The 13,137-nt window shown below is 36.1% G+C and overlaps 1 protein-coding gene and 1 long non-coding RNA gene across 5 annotated transcripts; both read right to left on the bottom strand.

Moving 5' to 3' along the window:
- Nucleotides 1-5,768: 5,768 nt before the first annotated feature.
- LOC130738787 (uncharacterized) lies at nt 5,769-9,289 on the bottom strand. Of its 4 annotated transcripts, XR_009019582.1 has the most exons (7): nt 8,874-9,289; nt 8,723-8,765; nt 7,619-7,706; nt 7,478-7,536; nt 7,122-7,193; nt 6,332-6,626; nt 5,769-6,206 (listed from the first exon to the last, which is right to left on the bottom strand). It is a non-coding gene; the product is annotated as an uncharacterized LOC130738787 (long non-coding RNA). The 4 variants fall into 4 exon arrangements; XR_009019583.1 differs by having other exon boundaries at nt 7,615-7,706; nt 8,723-9,289; XR_009019581.1 differs by having other exon boundaries at nt 8,723-9,287.
- Nucleotides 9,290-9,508: 219 nt separating this feature from the next.
- On the bottom strand, nt 9,509-10,331 carry LOC130736814 (pentatricopeptide repeat-containing protein At5g39710-like). Its single transcript, XM_057588596.1, has 2 exons — nt 9,885-10,331; nt 9,509-9,826 (listed from the first exon to the last, which is right to left on the bottom strand). The coding sequence occupies exons 1-2, from the start codon at nt 10,329-10,331 to the stop codon at nt 9,509-9,511; spliced, it is 765 nt and encodes a 254-aa protein (XP_057444579.1).
- Nucleotides 10,332-13,137: the final 2,806 nt, after the last annotated feature.

A 13,137-nucleotide genomic window follows, 5' to 3' on the forward strand; every position in this document is an offset into this window, starting at 1 on the left:
CTATATAGTTTTGCATAAAATATAGTATTTTATATCATGTATCAACTTTATAAAATCTCATACGTACTCTCTACTCTCATAATGTTCAATGTTCATCAACTTGCTTCATAATTCATATCCTAAGTTCTATGCACATACATATATATTGAGATGTATCTTATGAAAAATATAATTTTATGTGAGAACATAAAAATAAATCATTACCATTAGATTTTAATTATGAATGATCTAGAATAAAAAATTAATAGTCATGTGATCACATAAAAAAAACATGAGACTTTTTAACAAAGTCACATGACTTCATATTTTAATCTTAACCATTCATAATTAGATACAAAAATCGTGATCTAGTATATGTTATCAGATAAAAACATTTTTTACACAAGACACATCCACACACATATATATATATATATATATATATAATTTTCTTAAATAAATAAAAAATACTTTTTCTTCACTTCTCTTCCAAACCCCTAAATAAGCCAAAGTCCTTTTTTTGAAAAATATTTGGTAGAGGGGAGATAAAATATCTCCGGACACTAATGTTAGTGCATGTTGAAGAGATCATCAAAGACCAACTATATATACTTGATAAGAGTGTCAGAAGATCTCCCTACTCTCCTTGATATAAGGGCGTTAGATGGTCTCCCTAAAAATAATTGTTCACAAACTGAAATTTTATTGATAAAAGCAAGTGGTCCTTGTTAGTAATCGAGCCAGTGACGGATCCAGAAATTTGATGGTGTGAGGGCAATACACATATAAATTCGTATAAATTTTTTTAATATTTACTATTAAAAGTGAGTGCATATTTTACCAAATGGGACATAAGTAAGGACATTTTTTACCAAATAGGTCATCAAAAACCACACACTTTTACTACTCAAGTGAGGGCATTTAGCAATGTGGAATACAAGTGAGGGCATTTAGCAATGTGAAACACAAGTGATAGCATTTTTTATCAAAAGAGCCATAAAAAACCACATACTTTTACTACTCAATTTTTTTTTCTAATGATTTTTTTAAAAATCAAGTGAGGGCATGTGCCCTCATAGTGTTCTACATACATCCGTCACTGAATCGAGCAATGCTTCATATATTCGATATAGAAAAAGGATTATGCACTGACAGTGTAAACTTTTTTTACACTGTCAACAAATTAAATTGTAAGATGTGCCACGTCAATTCATGAAATTAAATTAAAAAAACTAAATTTTTTCAATCCTTTAAATTTGATTAGTTGACGGTCGTTGGGCGAAGTTTTCACATCGTCGAAAGTGCTAAAGAGACATAAGCGTCGAAAAAAACAACCAAGAGAGGAACCCTTAGCAAAGAGTAGAAAATGGCTAAGTATTGAATCTTAAAATGGCCAAGGGAGAAATGTCGACGAGCAAAGACATCGACACCATCAAGGAAGACAATAATCTCGACGAAGCAAGCGCACCAAGAAAACTGGATATACCGACTAGCAGTTGCCACTATCTTCATAACTGCCAAGAACGTGGGATCGTGGGAAACAAGGGATCTGCATAGCAAGCGGGAAATTCAGACTGGATCGTGGGTGACTTCTAGAATACAAGCGGTTGAAGAAAAGGGCCTATAAATAGAAGAAAATACGTTGAAGAAAGGGTTCGCAATTTTCTCCACTCAAAATCACTCAAACGCTCTCATGTCCGAATCAAAGAGACTCAACGAGCCATTAGAGTTTGCAACTGAGTATGTGATTGCTTGATCCAGCCATGTTTTCGACTTCAGTTTCATGCTTTGTAATCAGTGTTTTGTACTTTTTATTTCAATTAATGAAGTTTGTTTATCAGTTTCTTTCTTTCGTGTGCTTGCACCGTTGTTTACAACGTTTCCTTTAAGCAATTCTGTCCTTTAAATCTTGTTTTTCGTCGTTGAATTCACTTCTGATAGCGTTTTTACCAAATAATTTCACAATCATTCTTATTTTATTTACTTACCAAAATCACCAATAAACAACAGTGTAAAAAAAATTTACATCTTCGACGCATAGAAATTAAACTCTTCGACATATATCATTTGATATTTTCAAACCGCTCTCATAATTGAATGATATTACAGATGACTTGACGCCTGTGTTTAAGTTTCTTTTCTTTCTTCAAACTTTTTTGGGTCAAACCGTGTGTTTTAGTTTAAGTGTCTATTAAACCTTCTTCGTTTTTTCCATTTTGTCTAGGATGGAAACTTACTACACAAAAGTGGTATGTGGGATGGAAACTCTTATACAATTAAATAAGAGAAGGTTCTACAACTAGGGGTGGGGCCTCCAACATATGAATCTTCATAGCAAATCGTCAGTCATATTAGAAAAACAATGAACTATCTAATTGGCTTTATAAAGAATGTAACACAAAAAAACTCCAAATGGCCAATACTTTCATTGAGGTCAATTATAAATTTATAATATTTTAAAATTATTATTATTATATATGTTTTTTATTTCAAAAAAAAAACTATTGAAAATTATTATTTTTTACTTGATAGACGTTAATCCCCTTTCTGAAAACGATTGCATGTCTTCTCGGGATTTAAACTTGTGTTTTCACTCTTATGAGAGTCAAACTTTTTTACCCAACCATCACCTTTTAAATTAAACTAGTTTTTTTTTATTTGACGGATGACGCCACCCATTTTGGAAACAGGTACATGTTTATCTCAATATATGTCTTTTCTCAGGATTAAAACTTGTACTCTCATCCTTTTGGGATTGTTGGACCCAAAAATATGTAATGGCTGCTAAGGTAGCCGACACACTTCGCAAGCCAATCTGGCAAATTGGCCGTTGAGAAGTGCTAGCCGAGAAGGCAGACCCAATCGATGGTGCATAACAAAACGTCTAAAGGTCTGAGTTTGGATGAGATTTAAGGAAAGATGCAGGGGCCTCAAGGCACGACAGAAGATATTTTATGAACTTCTAGAAGGCCCTTACGTGCTAAAGAACACTACATGGTTTGTCCCTTCAATATAGGGAAAGCAGTTATAACTTAAGAACAAGTCGATGCAAGGAAGATCAGCTTAAAACAAGCTTCCAAGCTGATCAGGTGCTTGTTAACTGTCGTAAGTTAGCCAAATTTGTCTCTAGAACAATATTTGGATATCTGAAATGTTACTTGAAGAATTTAATGAAACTCTCTTTCAATATAATTTCTAAACTAGTAGCTACAGATGTTACCAAAACACATGACAACCGTTGGCAAATAAGTTGAATTAAGACCAGACTCAATTGGTTCATTTAGGGCTCGTTTGACACGTCGTATTAGGCATGATAGTATAAACTTATACAATACATTATGAGTTTATCCATTGTTTGGTGATGACATTGTATTGTATAAGCTTATCCATCAAAGTCCCCTTATACGTTAAAATGACGTATTATTTAATCCATCATGTGAGTGATGGATAAAGCATGATAAGGTTGTGACGTATAAGTCACCATCACCACGACCCTCCACTGCTGCCAACTTACACCACCATTGACCCCACCACTGCCACCGGTGTTGCCGCCACCACCCGATCACCACCGCTGTACCGTCACCACTGGTGTTGCCGCCGCCACCACCACCACCACCACCGCCCTACCGCCACCACCGACACCACAACCACCACCCTATCGCCACCACCACCACCCTCCACCGTGCCCGCCACCCTACTGCAGCCGCCACCGCCTTACCACCACCACCACCACCCTATCGTCGCCAACACCACAACCACCATCGCTGCCACCACCCGATCACCACCACCGTCGCCGCCACCATCGGTGTTGCCGCCACCGCCACCACAACCACCACCCTATCGCCACCACCACCATAATCGTCGCCACCACTCTATTGCCACCACCGATACCACAACCACCACCATATCGCCACCACCACCACCATTGCATCCACCCTCCACCGTAGCCGCCACCCTACCGCAACCGTCACCGCCACCGCCTTACCACCACCACCCTATCATCACCGCCACCACAACCACCATCGCTGCCACCACCACCACCAACCTATCTCTACTGTCACCACCACCGCCACCAACACCAACCTACCACCATTGCCACCACCACCAACCTACCACTACTTCCATCACCACCGCCACCACCATTATAATCACCTCCATATTCGATTTTTATTATATATCATTATTTAATACTTCACTAAACATAAAATTGCATTAATTTAAACGATATGGTAAATTATACATGGGATGGTCAAACGCTGGATAGTATAAAAAAGTTATCAGGGCTTATACTATCAGGCCTAATATTATCAGATCTTATACTATCAGGCCTTATACTATATATACGTCGCACCAAACGGGCCCTTATATAATAGAACAGTGAAACGGCCGGCCGATATAGTGAAACTGCAAATATAAAAGAGCCCACTAGAAATATAAGAATATCAATAATGTGCACTGGACCAAATCAATTATAAAAACACACAGTACATACTGTAATAAGATTTTCTTTATTTTTGTATCTGTCATGCTTATGTCTAACTTAACTCTGAATGATTTATTTAGGATGAGATATTATTGACACTTCACCAGGGGTAAGGAGAAGAGGATTATATTCATGCTTCCGTTCAATGATCAAATTTTTTGGGGTAATGGTTTTTTTTTTCTTTTTCTTTTTCTATATCCACATGTTTGCTTTTAATTTCTATTAATTTTCCTCTTGATCTAATCTAACCCAATCTTCATATCTATTCTATTTTAATATTTATGAAATGGGAGGAATTTTCCTAACCTATCCTAACGCAAGAGAATAGGAAAGAAGTAAATAATATGTATTTCGTACATAAACTTTCCATTTTTTTCGATTGTATGAGGCTTTTGAGCCCTTGATGCAGAAGACATGTATATTGTTTTTTATTCTTTGTTTAAATGATACGGAACGAAAGGGAGGACTAATTAGAGAATCACATTTTCATCTTTGCATTTGCATAAATTAGGTCTTAGGAGAATGGTTTTTACATACTTTAAATATTACTATATATCTAAATTTGTATATAAAATTTAATAATTTAAAAAATTAGTTTTAACATGCATTAGAATAAAAATATAGAAATACTTGATATGGTTAAGTTCCTATATTGTCATTCCAATCATATCAATTATGTGTATTAAATTATTTTGTTAAGCAAACAAAGTTAGAGATTAAATCTCTGTGCATCGCACGGGTATAATCCTAGTATAATAGAACAGTGAAACTGCAGATATAGTGCAATTGAAAATATAAAAGAGTCCACTAGAAATATAAGAATATCAATAATGTGCACTTCCACCAAATCAATTATAAAAACACATTTCAAAAAAAAAATTATAACAACACACAGTACATATTGTAATTACATACCAACACCCACTACAAAAAATTCGTCATTTAGCGGAGGTTTTTTTCATTTAGTGGGGGTTTTCAATTCCCGCGAGTTACTTACTGGCGGTTTTGAAAAATCTCGAAGTTACACTCGCCACAAATTACTAGCGGCGTTTTTTCAGCAAACCCTAGTACATGCATTATGCGTTTAGCGGCGGTTTTAAACCTCCCTTATCCGCAAGCTTTATTTAAGGAGAGTTGAAAACTCCCTTAAATGCCAGAGATTATTTACAGCTTTAGACCTCCCTTGGCTGCCAGAGTTTATTCTAAGGACATTTTTAACCTCATTTAAATGTGGAGTTGACTTATTAATCATTTAAAGAGGTTCTCTAAACATCCTACAAATATTAATATTTAAATGCACATAATATGAATTAATAAAGCTCTATTGCAAATACCCAATGTAATGTGACATGGTTTAAAGACTAGCTCTATTGCACTCTTCCCACATAGAAGTCTATGCTAATCAATGAATTTTGTAACAAGATAACAACAACAAAAAAAACACAGGTTAGTTGAGGGTAACATTCTAAATGCTAAATAGAAGTAAAGCTAGTGCAATTTCATCTCAACTCTGAACCACCTATCAACTGAGCAAGATTCAGTTGTAAACAAACCTGTATACAAATTATTTTCATAGTACACTAATAGAAAGTGGGACAAAAATTTATAATACCTTCACCAAATTCGAAGGATGAAGGTTCTAGCTGCACTTGAAATTGAGGAGAAGAAGTTGATGCAGGGGAACTTGAGGATGAAAGTGGAGAGACTCTTCAATGTTTTCTTTTGATAGGTAGCATCAGTGTGACTTAAAAAGCACAAAAAGAAGCAAAAGCTAGTCTTAGATCCTAGAGACTCATATTACATTCTCACAATAAAAAATGCACAGTTCACACAAGAAGCCAATCTGGTGCAAAAGGAAAGAAAACATACCAGAAGTACCATGTCATCAATCCCTTTAGTAGTCAAAACAACATTGGCTCCAGCTTTTAGTAGTTTTTCAATACATTCCTTTGTCGTATCAGCGTCTCTGCAATTGGGGGGATATACTTTGCAAAGTTTTATTACAAATATTCATATTATTGTCATGCATCTTCTCAAGACAAAGTTCATTGTATTCCCTTTGCCACAACCATTGAGGATGCCAAAGAAGCCGCTGTTCATATTTGTCACCCCTGCATGCATGTGGAAGGTCATGAAGTTTCTCAACTTCGGCATGGGAAGGAAGCTGAGGAAATCAATAAAAAAAGTTAATGAATTTGCTGATAATGTTATCATGATAAAAAAAAATGGAGCTCTCTTTGCAGCATGAGGGGAACAATCACAAAAAGCAAAATTCAAACTAGTTAACTGTGTTCATGACTCATGAGGCTCAAGAATGAGAGTGGAAAACCGTATTCAAACAAGACAAGAATTTTGTCAAAGACAAAAGAAGCATCATATTTAAATTAAAAATAACTCAAAAAACATGCAGGTGAATAAAATACAAAGAGGAAAAAAAAATCAAAACTAAAACTGATTTGAAAGACGAACCATGATTGTAACTTAACTGAACTAAGTAAGATAGAAACTCAACAATCACATGTTGCAGAGGAGCAACACATAGATTAAGTGTGGATTTTGATCTTGTGCTTAAGTAAAAAGTAAATGAATTAAAATTCAAAAAGAAGGAGGAAAAAGGATAGAAGTAAGGTACATAATCTAACTAAAGAAGAAAATGAACCTCCTTCAGATCCTCAAAAATGCAGGTAAGCAAATACAGCAAATACTTCAGTTATCAGGAACAAGCATAGACCTGCAGAAAGAAAGTAAGAAAGAAAAAAGTAGCACAAAAGGCTAGTGAGTAAGCCAAATCATAAGAGAGATACAGGCCAGTGTTCTCAAGCAAATACACTTTTTGTTGTTTGGCAAGGATCTGATGCTCCAGGAAGAAATAATCAGAAAGAGAAGTTTTTTTAATTGAAATGTGAGTGATATTAATTATATCACTGAGCTGCCAAAGACATAAAATGTGACTGCAAGTTAACTCAACCGAAAAGAAATAATATATCAAACACCGATGGTATCATGATTGATTACCTATAAGAGGTGTTGATGCTTTAGCAATATTTGACTCACTTCGGATTAACCACCTAACTCTGTCATGTTACAATTGCAAGAGATTCAGAAAGGAATGAGAAATTTTAACACACTTAGAAAAGTGAGTCAAATCCAACCTACATCCGCATTAGAACTAGTTGATAATCCATGCATAAAATCATACTTAGAAAGTTTATTCAAGTCACACTCTTCTCTTGTTGTCAAGCACCTGCAGGTCCAAAACAAGAAGCAATCTCGCATAAATACAAGTTCAGGGTCCAACAATATTTTTTTACAAGCCACTCATTGCATTTAAGCTAGCACAAGGGGTGCTAACCCAAATACAACAAAATCAGAATAGAGTTAAATATACCAGTCAGCATGAGAACTACAGCCAGTTATAAAAGCCAAAAAGAAAGTAAAACAGTAAAGATATTGACAGTCCCAACAAGTAAAAATCCACTTCAGCATCCTGCACTTAACAGAACCAGCCTAAAAGCCACACAATAGTATGTTGAAAAACCCATCCAAAGTGCTGCAACATGAGAGCTCCATCCCCATAAAATATCACATAGGACCTTTACAACCACACCAAGCATCATCACAGAAAGAGACCAAATGCCCCAATCCGAAATAGCCAGTTATATAGATTTAGGGCATTGAATAGGATTAGATACCCACTCAAAGAATGAAGAGTGAAAGCCCTGCAATCTCGTTGTAAACCAATTCCAAGACCTGATTTGCACCAATTCAAACACTCTTTCCACCTCCAAATCAGTTCCCCTAAAAATCAAATTATCCCTGTCAGCCCATAGCGACCACAGAACTGCACACCTGACCCCTTTCCAGACACCATTCTGTTTCAAATTGAGGCCTTGAATTTCCTGTTGTAGCAGATGTAAATAACCACTGCTTGGAAGAACTGTGGATAAACCAACGCAACTATAACACCACATCCAATTCTCCATTGCTCGAGGACAAGCAAAAAACAAGTGCTCAGTAGTAATACTAAACACAATAAGCAAGAAGGAGTAATACTAAACACAATATGCAATTGAATTGCAATTAAAGTAAAATCAAACACACAAATTCAAAATTGGACAATCAATTATGTGATCCAAATGTGCAAGTCCAACCAACCAAAGAACAGATAAAAAAAGAGGCACAAAACTAAGGGAGAAACTATAATCAGAGCTTTCAACTTATCAAATGAACATAATCACCATAAGAATCATATTCACTCACATCATCACACCTTGAGATAGAGGAAAAGCATTTGAGCAAACACCTGGTGCACCAAAACAGAAATGGATGAAAAAGAATAGCAATCAATGATACTAAAATTTCCATATTAAGAGAACAAAGAGCAAAGTAGAGAGAAGAAAGGGAAATTGACCGATAGAGATACGGTCGTTCCTTCCAATCCATGATTCGATTGTCACGCGAACAGCTCAAACCTTAGATTCAGAAGGGAGGTTTTTGAACTCCTAACTAAGAAATGAAGATTAAGTTTCACCCAATGCCTTCTTCTTTATGCAAGTATCACAAGGCATGGCAACGGATTTGTGATGTTAGTAGGGCTGAATTTGACATGGTCTATCAGTTCCCCCGCTAAAGTATAAAAAATGGAGATTATACGTTTGTTCAACTACCTAGGATTAAGGCACAAAACACTCAAAAAATGGTCTCCACGGAAGGCCAATTAACAATTAGGTGGGCCTATGAAAAAAATAACTTTTCCATTGCGTTAGTGTAATAAAACTAAATCAAGAGAGTTTCCCCTCATAAGTCACATAAATTATGGATGTTTGAGAGCCAGTTCTGAATTCTCTCTCACCCAACCAAATATTTCAGAATTTCCTCATGATTAATCAATCAGACACATTTTATTTATAAATACCCACATCTGTCTTCTAAAACATAGCTGACACAAGTTACATACCCAGAAATAACTAACTCAAGCATAAAATAGGTGACTCATAAATAACTGACTCTGACCACAAACTGACTCAATTGTTCCCTGCTGCGCCCCTACCCTTCATGCGACGGCAGACCTTTATAATTAGGCGCCGCTCCTATCAAACACTTTCCACCATTAAGTAACAGGCCATCCATGACTTTTTCAGCTAACACATTCAAAAGAGCATCAATTTTACCTTTCATGCCGTCAATTCGAGCCATTGCTTTAAGCTCAGAATCATTGAGATTACAACTCCTCAATGTGTTTTGTATTACCCAACTCAGCTCATTGCCCATTCGTTTATTATATAGAGCGTCAATAAGAGTAAGTACAGAGAGAACATGAGAAGCAAAACCGTAATGCACCATCTCTGTGTACATATTATACGCCTTATGAACATTACCACATTTACAATGTTCAAGAATCAAGAATAAATAAATTATAAACTGCTCCATCTGGCTTATAATTCCACTGAAGCATTGTGTCATAAGCATTCTCTAAACCCTTTATGCAGAAACCTTTGACAAGACCCACCAGACTCTTAAATTCATTAATACTGCAGTTCTCTATCAGAGTATCATATGCTAAATTAGTTGGGACAGACAAAACCATATCATAAATCCAATGCAGAACTCTCTCCTTAGTTTCTCTTGTCCAAGCTTTCTTATCAAGTCCATTCAAAAACACACTAAATGTAACAGAATATGGCAAAGAACTACTGCGTGTAATTTTAACACTATCAGGGGACAAACCCATCTCAGGCATGCCCCTCAAAATCCGCACAGCCTCGTCAACCCTGTTCGAAGAGCAATAGGCATAAATAAGCGCATTGTAAGTAACAAGGACGGGTGAAAACTCAGAAACAAAATCATGCAAAAACCCCTTGTTTATCATTCCACCATGCAAACGAAAAGTTGTAGTGAGTGTTGAAGCTCAAGGTTTTGGGGGTGGCGGCGGTGGTGAATGAAACACGGTGAGGTCTTGGAGGAGACGGTGTGTTGGGGTTGATTGCAATGTAAGTACCACATTGCTAATGAAGGAGAAAAAAGATCAAGTTATGCATCTTGGAGAAGTCCCACATCGCTTAGATTAGTGAGGGGTGGGAGGGTTCAAGACTATATATAGGGATCTCAAGCTCCTTGTTTCAACACACCAAAACACCAAAGATGTAGTACTTGAAAACACTTTAAGTTTATATTTGTGTTTTCTTTTTCTCTTATACTCTTGTTTTAGAGTATTGTGAGATGTAGTTCAAATATTTACTTTGGAGAGTGTGGGTGTACTGGTGTTATGGGGTGGTTGAGAGTGAAGTCTATGTGTTGTAACAATTTTCACATAGTGTTTATTCTCTGGTTGTCGGTTTTGACAACGACCGTGGTTTTTTCTCCGGTTTTGGAGTTTCCACGTAATTTTCTTGTGTTGTGATTGTGTTTTATTTTTTCTTCAGCTCTGTTGTTTCCTAACAGTGGTATCAGAGCTTCCGGTTCGATGGATATTACTTTGTGTGGTATTGCGAAGGTGCTGAAGAAGTGTGACATTGTGAAGTGCTGTTTTGGGAGGTTCTGGAAAGACACCTCTCTTTTCTGGGAACCAACCTGGTGCACGGTTTATTATCGGTCTGCAGCTGCGATGATGCTGTGATGGAGGAGTTATGCAATCATGGTTGCACAAGGCGTTTTGGGCATGAGATTGTCCAGGTGGCACACGGGCATTGGTTGATTTAGATGCAAGGTGTGTGGTGATAGCGTACGGGCATTGGTTGGCCTTGATGCAAGGTACGTGGTTATGTCGATGGCTGATGAACTTCCGGAGAAAGCCAACATGGAAGTTGCACCATAAATTTTTAGCAAGGTTTCGACATGTGGAAATTCTTGGAATGGTTTAGTTCCAAGTGAAGAAAATTATTGGGATGGTTTAGTTCCAAGTGTAGTGTACTCTTTTATGGTGGAGTATGATAATTTAATTTGTCGGTATATAGACAATGAGAATTATGTTTGTCGCTGAAGACAATGATTGTCGGTATAGACAATGAAGACTGAAGGCCATTACAATCAAGGTGGAGATTGTTGGGGTTGATTGCAATGTAAGTACCACATTGCTAATGAAGGAGAAAAAAGATCAAGTTATGCATCTTGGAGAAGTCCCACATCGCTTAGATTAGTGAGGGGTGGGAGGGTTCAAGACTATATATAGGGATCTCAAGCTCCTTGTTTCAACACACCAAAACACCAAAGATGTAGCACTTGAAAACACTTTAAGTTTATATTTGTGTTTTCTTTTTCTCTTATACTCTTGTTTTAGAGTATTGTGAGATGTAGTTCAAATATTTACTTTGGAGAGTGTGGGTGTACTGGTGTTATGGGGTGGTTGAGAGTGAAGTCTATGTGTTGTAACAATTTTCACATAGTGTTTATTCTCTGGTTGTCGGTTTTGACAACGACCGTGGTTTTTTCTCCGGTTTTGGAGTTTCCACGTAATTTTCTTGTGTTGTGATTGTGTTTTATTTTTTCTTCAGCTCTGTTGTTTCCTAACACGGTGGATGGAAGGTTTTGGGGGTGGCGGTGAATGAAACAGAGTGATGAACGAGGAGCTTCATTTCGGTTGTTGAACGAGGAAATTCAAATTCTAAAAGCTTTTTAATCGAACCTAGAAGCTAGAAATATAGAGTGTTTCACTAATTTCTGTATTATTTTAGGATTTAATATTCTGAATTAATTCGGGATTTAAATTCAGGGAAATGCAAAAATACAATTTAACACCCATTTTAAGTTGGAAAATACTTCGAGAACTCAATTTCCGAAATATTTTGGGAATTGAGTTCCCGAAAGTGTTACAGGTAGCGCTAAAATAGTATTTCCCCACTTTTAAGTGGGATGACATTTCTAATGAATGAAGTGGCTAGTCCAATCCTTTTCTTTTTCCTTCTCCAAATAGACCAGCCAATACTCTTCTGTTTTGCTTCTCCATGGATGCTGCATTGTTGTATACTTGTATTGTCTTTCGGTAGACTTCGACTTTTAATATTTCAAAATTAGTGACTTTGCTCTTTCCATAGAGTTCTAATGGATTTTCATGATAAATTATTGGGTTGGGAGTTGTTTCACTTTGTCATTTCCTCTCGGTATGTGTTCTGTTTAATGTTTATCCATTTTTCATCGTTAACAATTGTCATTAAAATATATGTATGTATGTATGTGTGATTTACATGAATTTCATGTATAAAATTGATTCAACCAATTTAAATATTTCAAAAAAAAAATTTCTCTCTTTTATTTTCTATTTTAACAAACAACATTCAAAATATACTTTATTTTTCATCTCTCTTTCTCTCTTTCTCTTTGTTTTTTCTTTCTATCTTCTCTTTTGCTCTCCTTCCAAACAACAATGTTTTGAGGGCCTCTTAGGTGAAAATTTATTTTTTGAAAGGACACTGGCCCAAATTTAATCTCACTTGTATACCGTCGACCAAAAAGGCCACATTTTCCTCATGCCCGACAATTTTGTTTTTCCTATTCAATATTGAAATATTGAAAAGAAAAAAAAATTAAAATAAAATAAAATCTTCGACACAAAAGAAATTCAATTGAAATCCGGTGATTTTTTGTTTTTGTTTTTGCCCATCTCTTCTTTTTAGTTAATATTTCATACACCTGATCTTTTTTTTTTGAGATCACCTGATCTTTGTTTTTTTATTATTTGA

This window comes from Lotus japonicus, chromosome 2 (genome assembly GCF_012489685.1).
Source record: "Lotus japonicus ecotype B-129 chromosome 2, LjGifu_v1.2".
Taxonomy (NCBI): Eukaryota; Viridiplantae; Streptophyta; class Magnoliopsida; order Fabales; family Fabaceae; genus Lotus; species Lotus japonicus.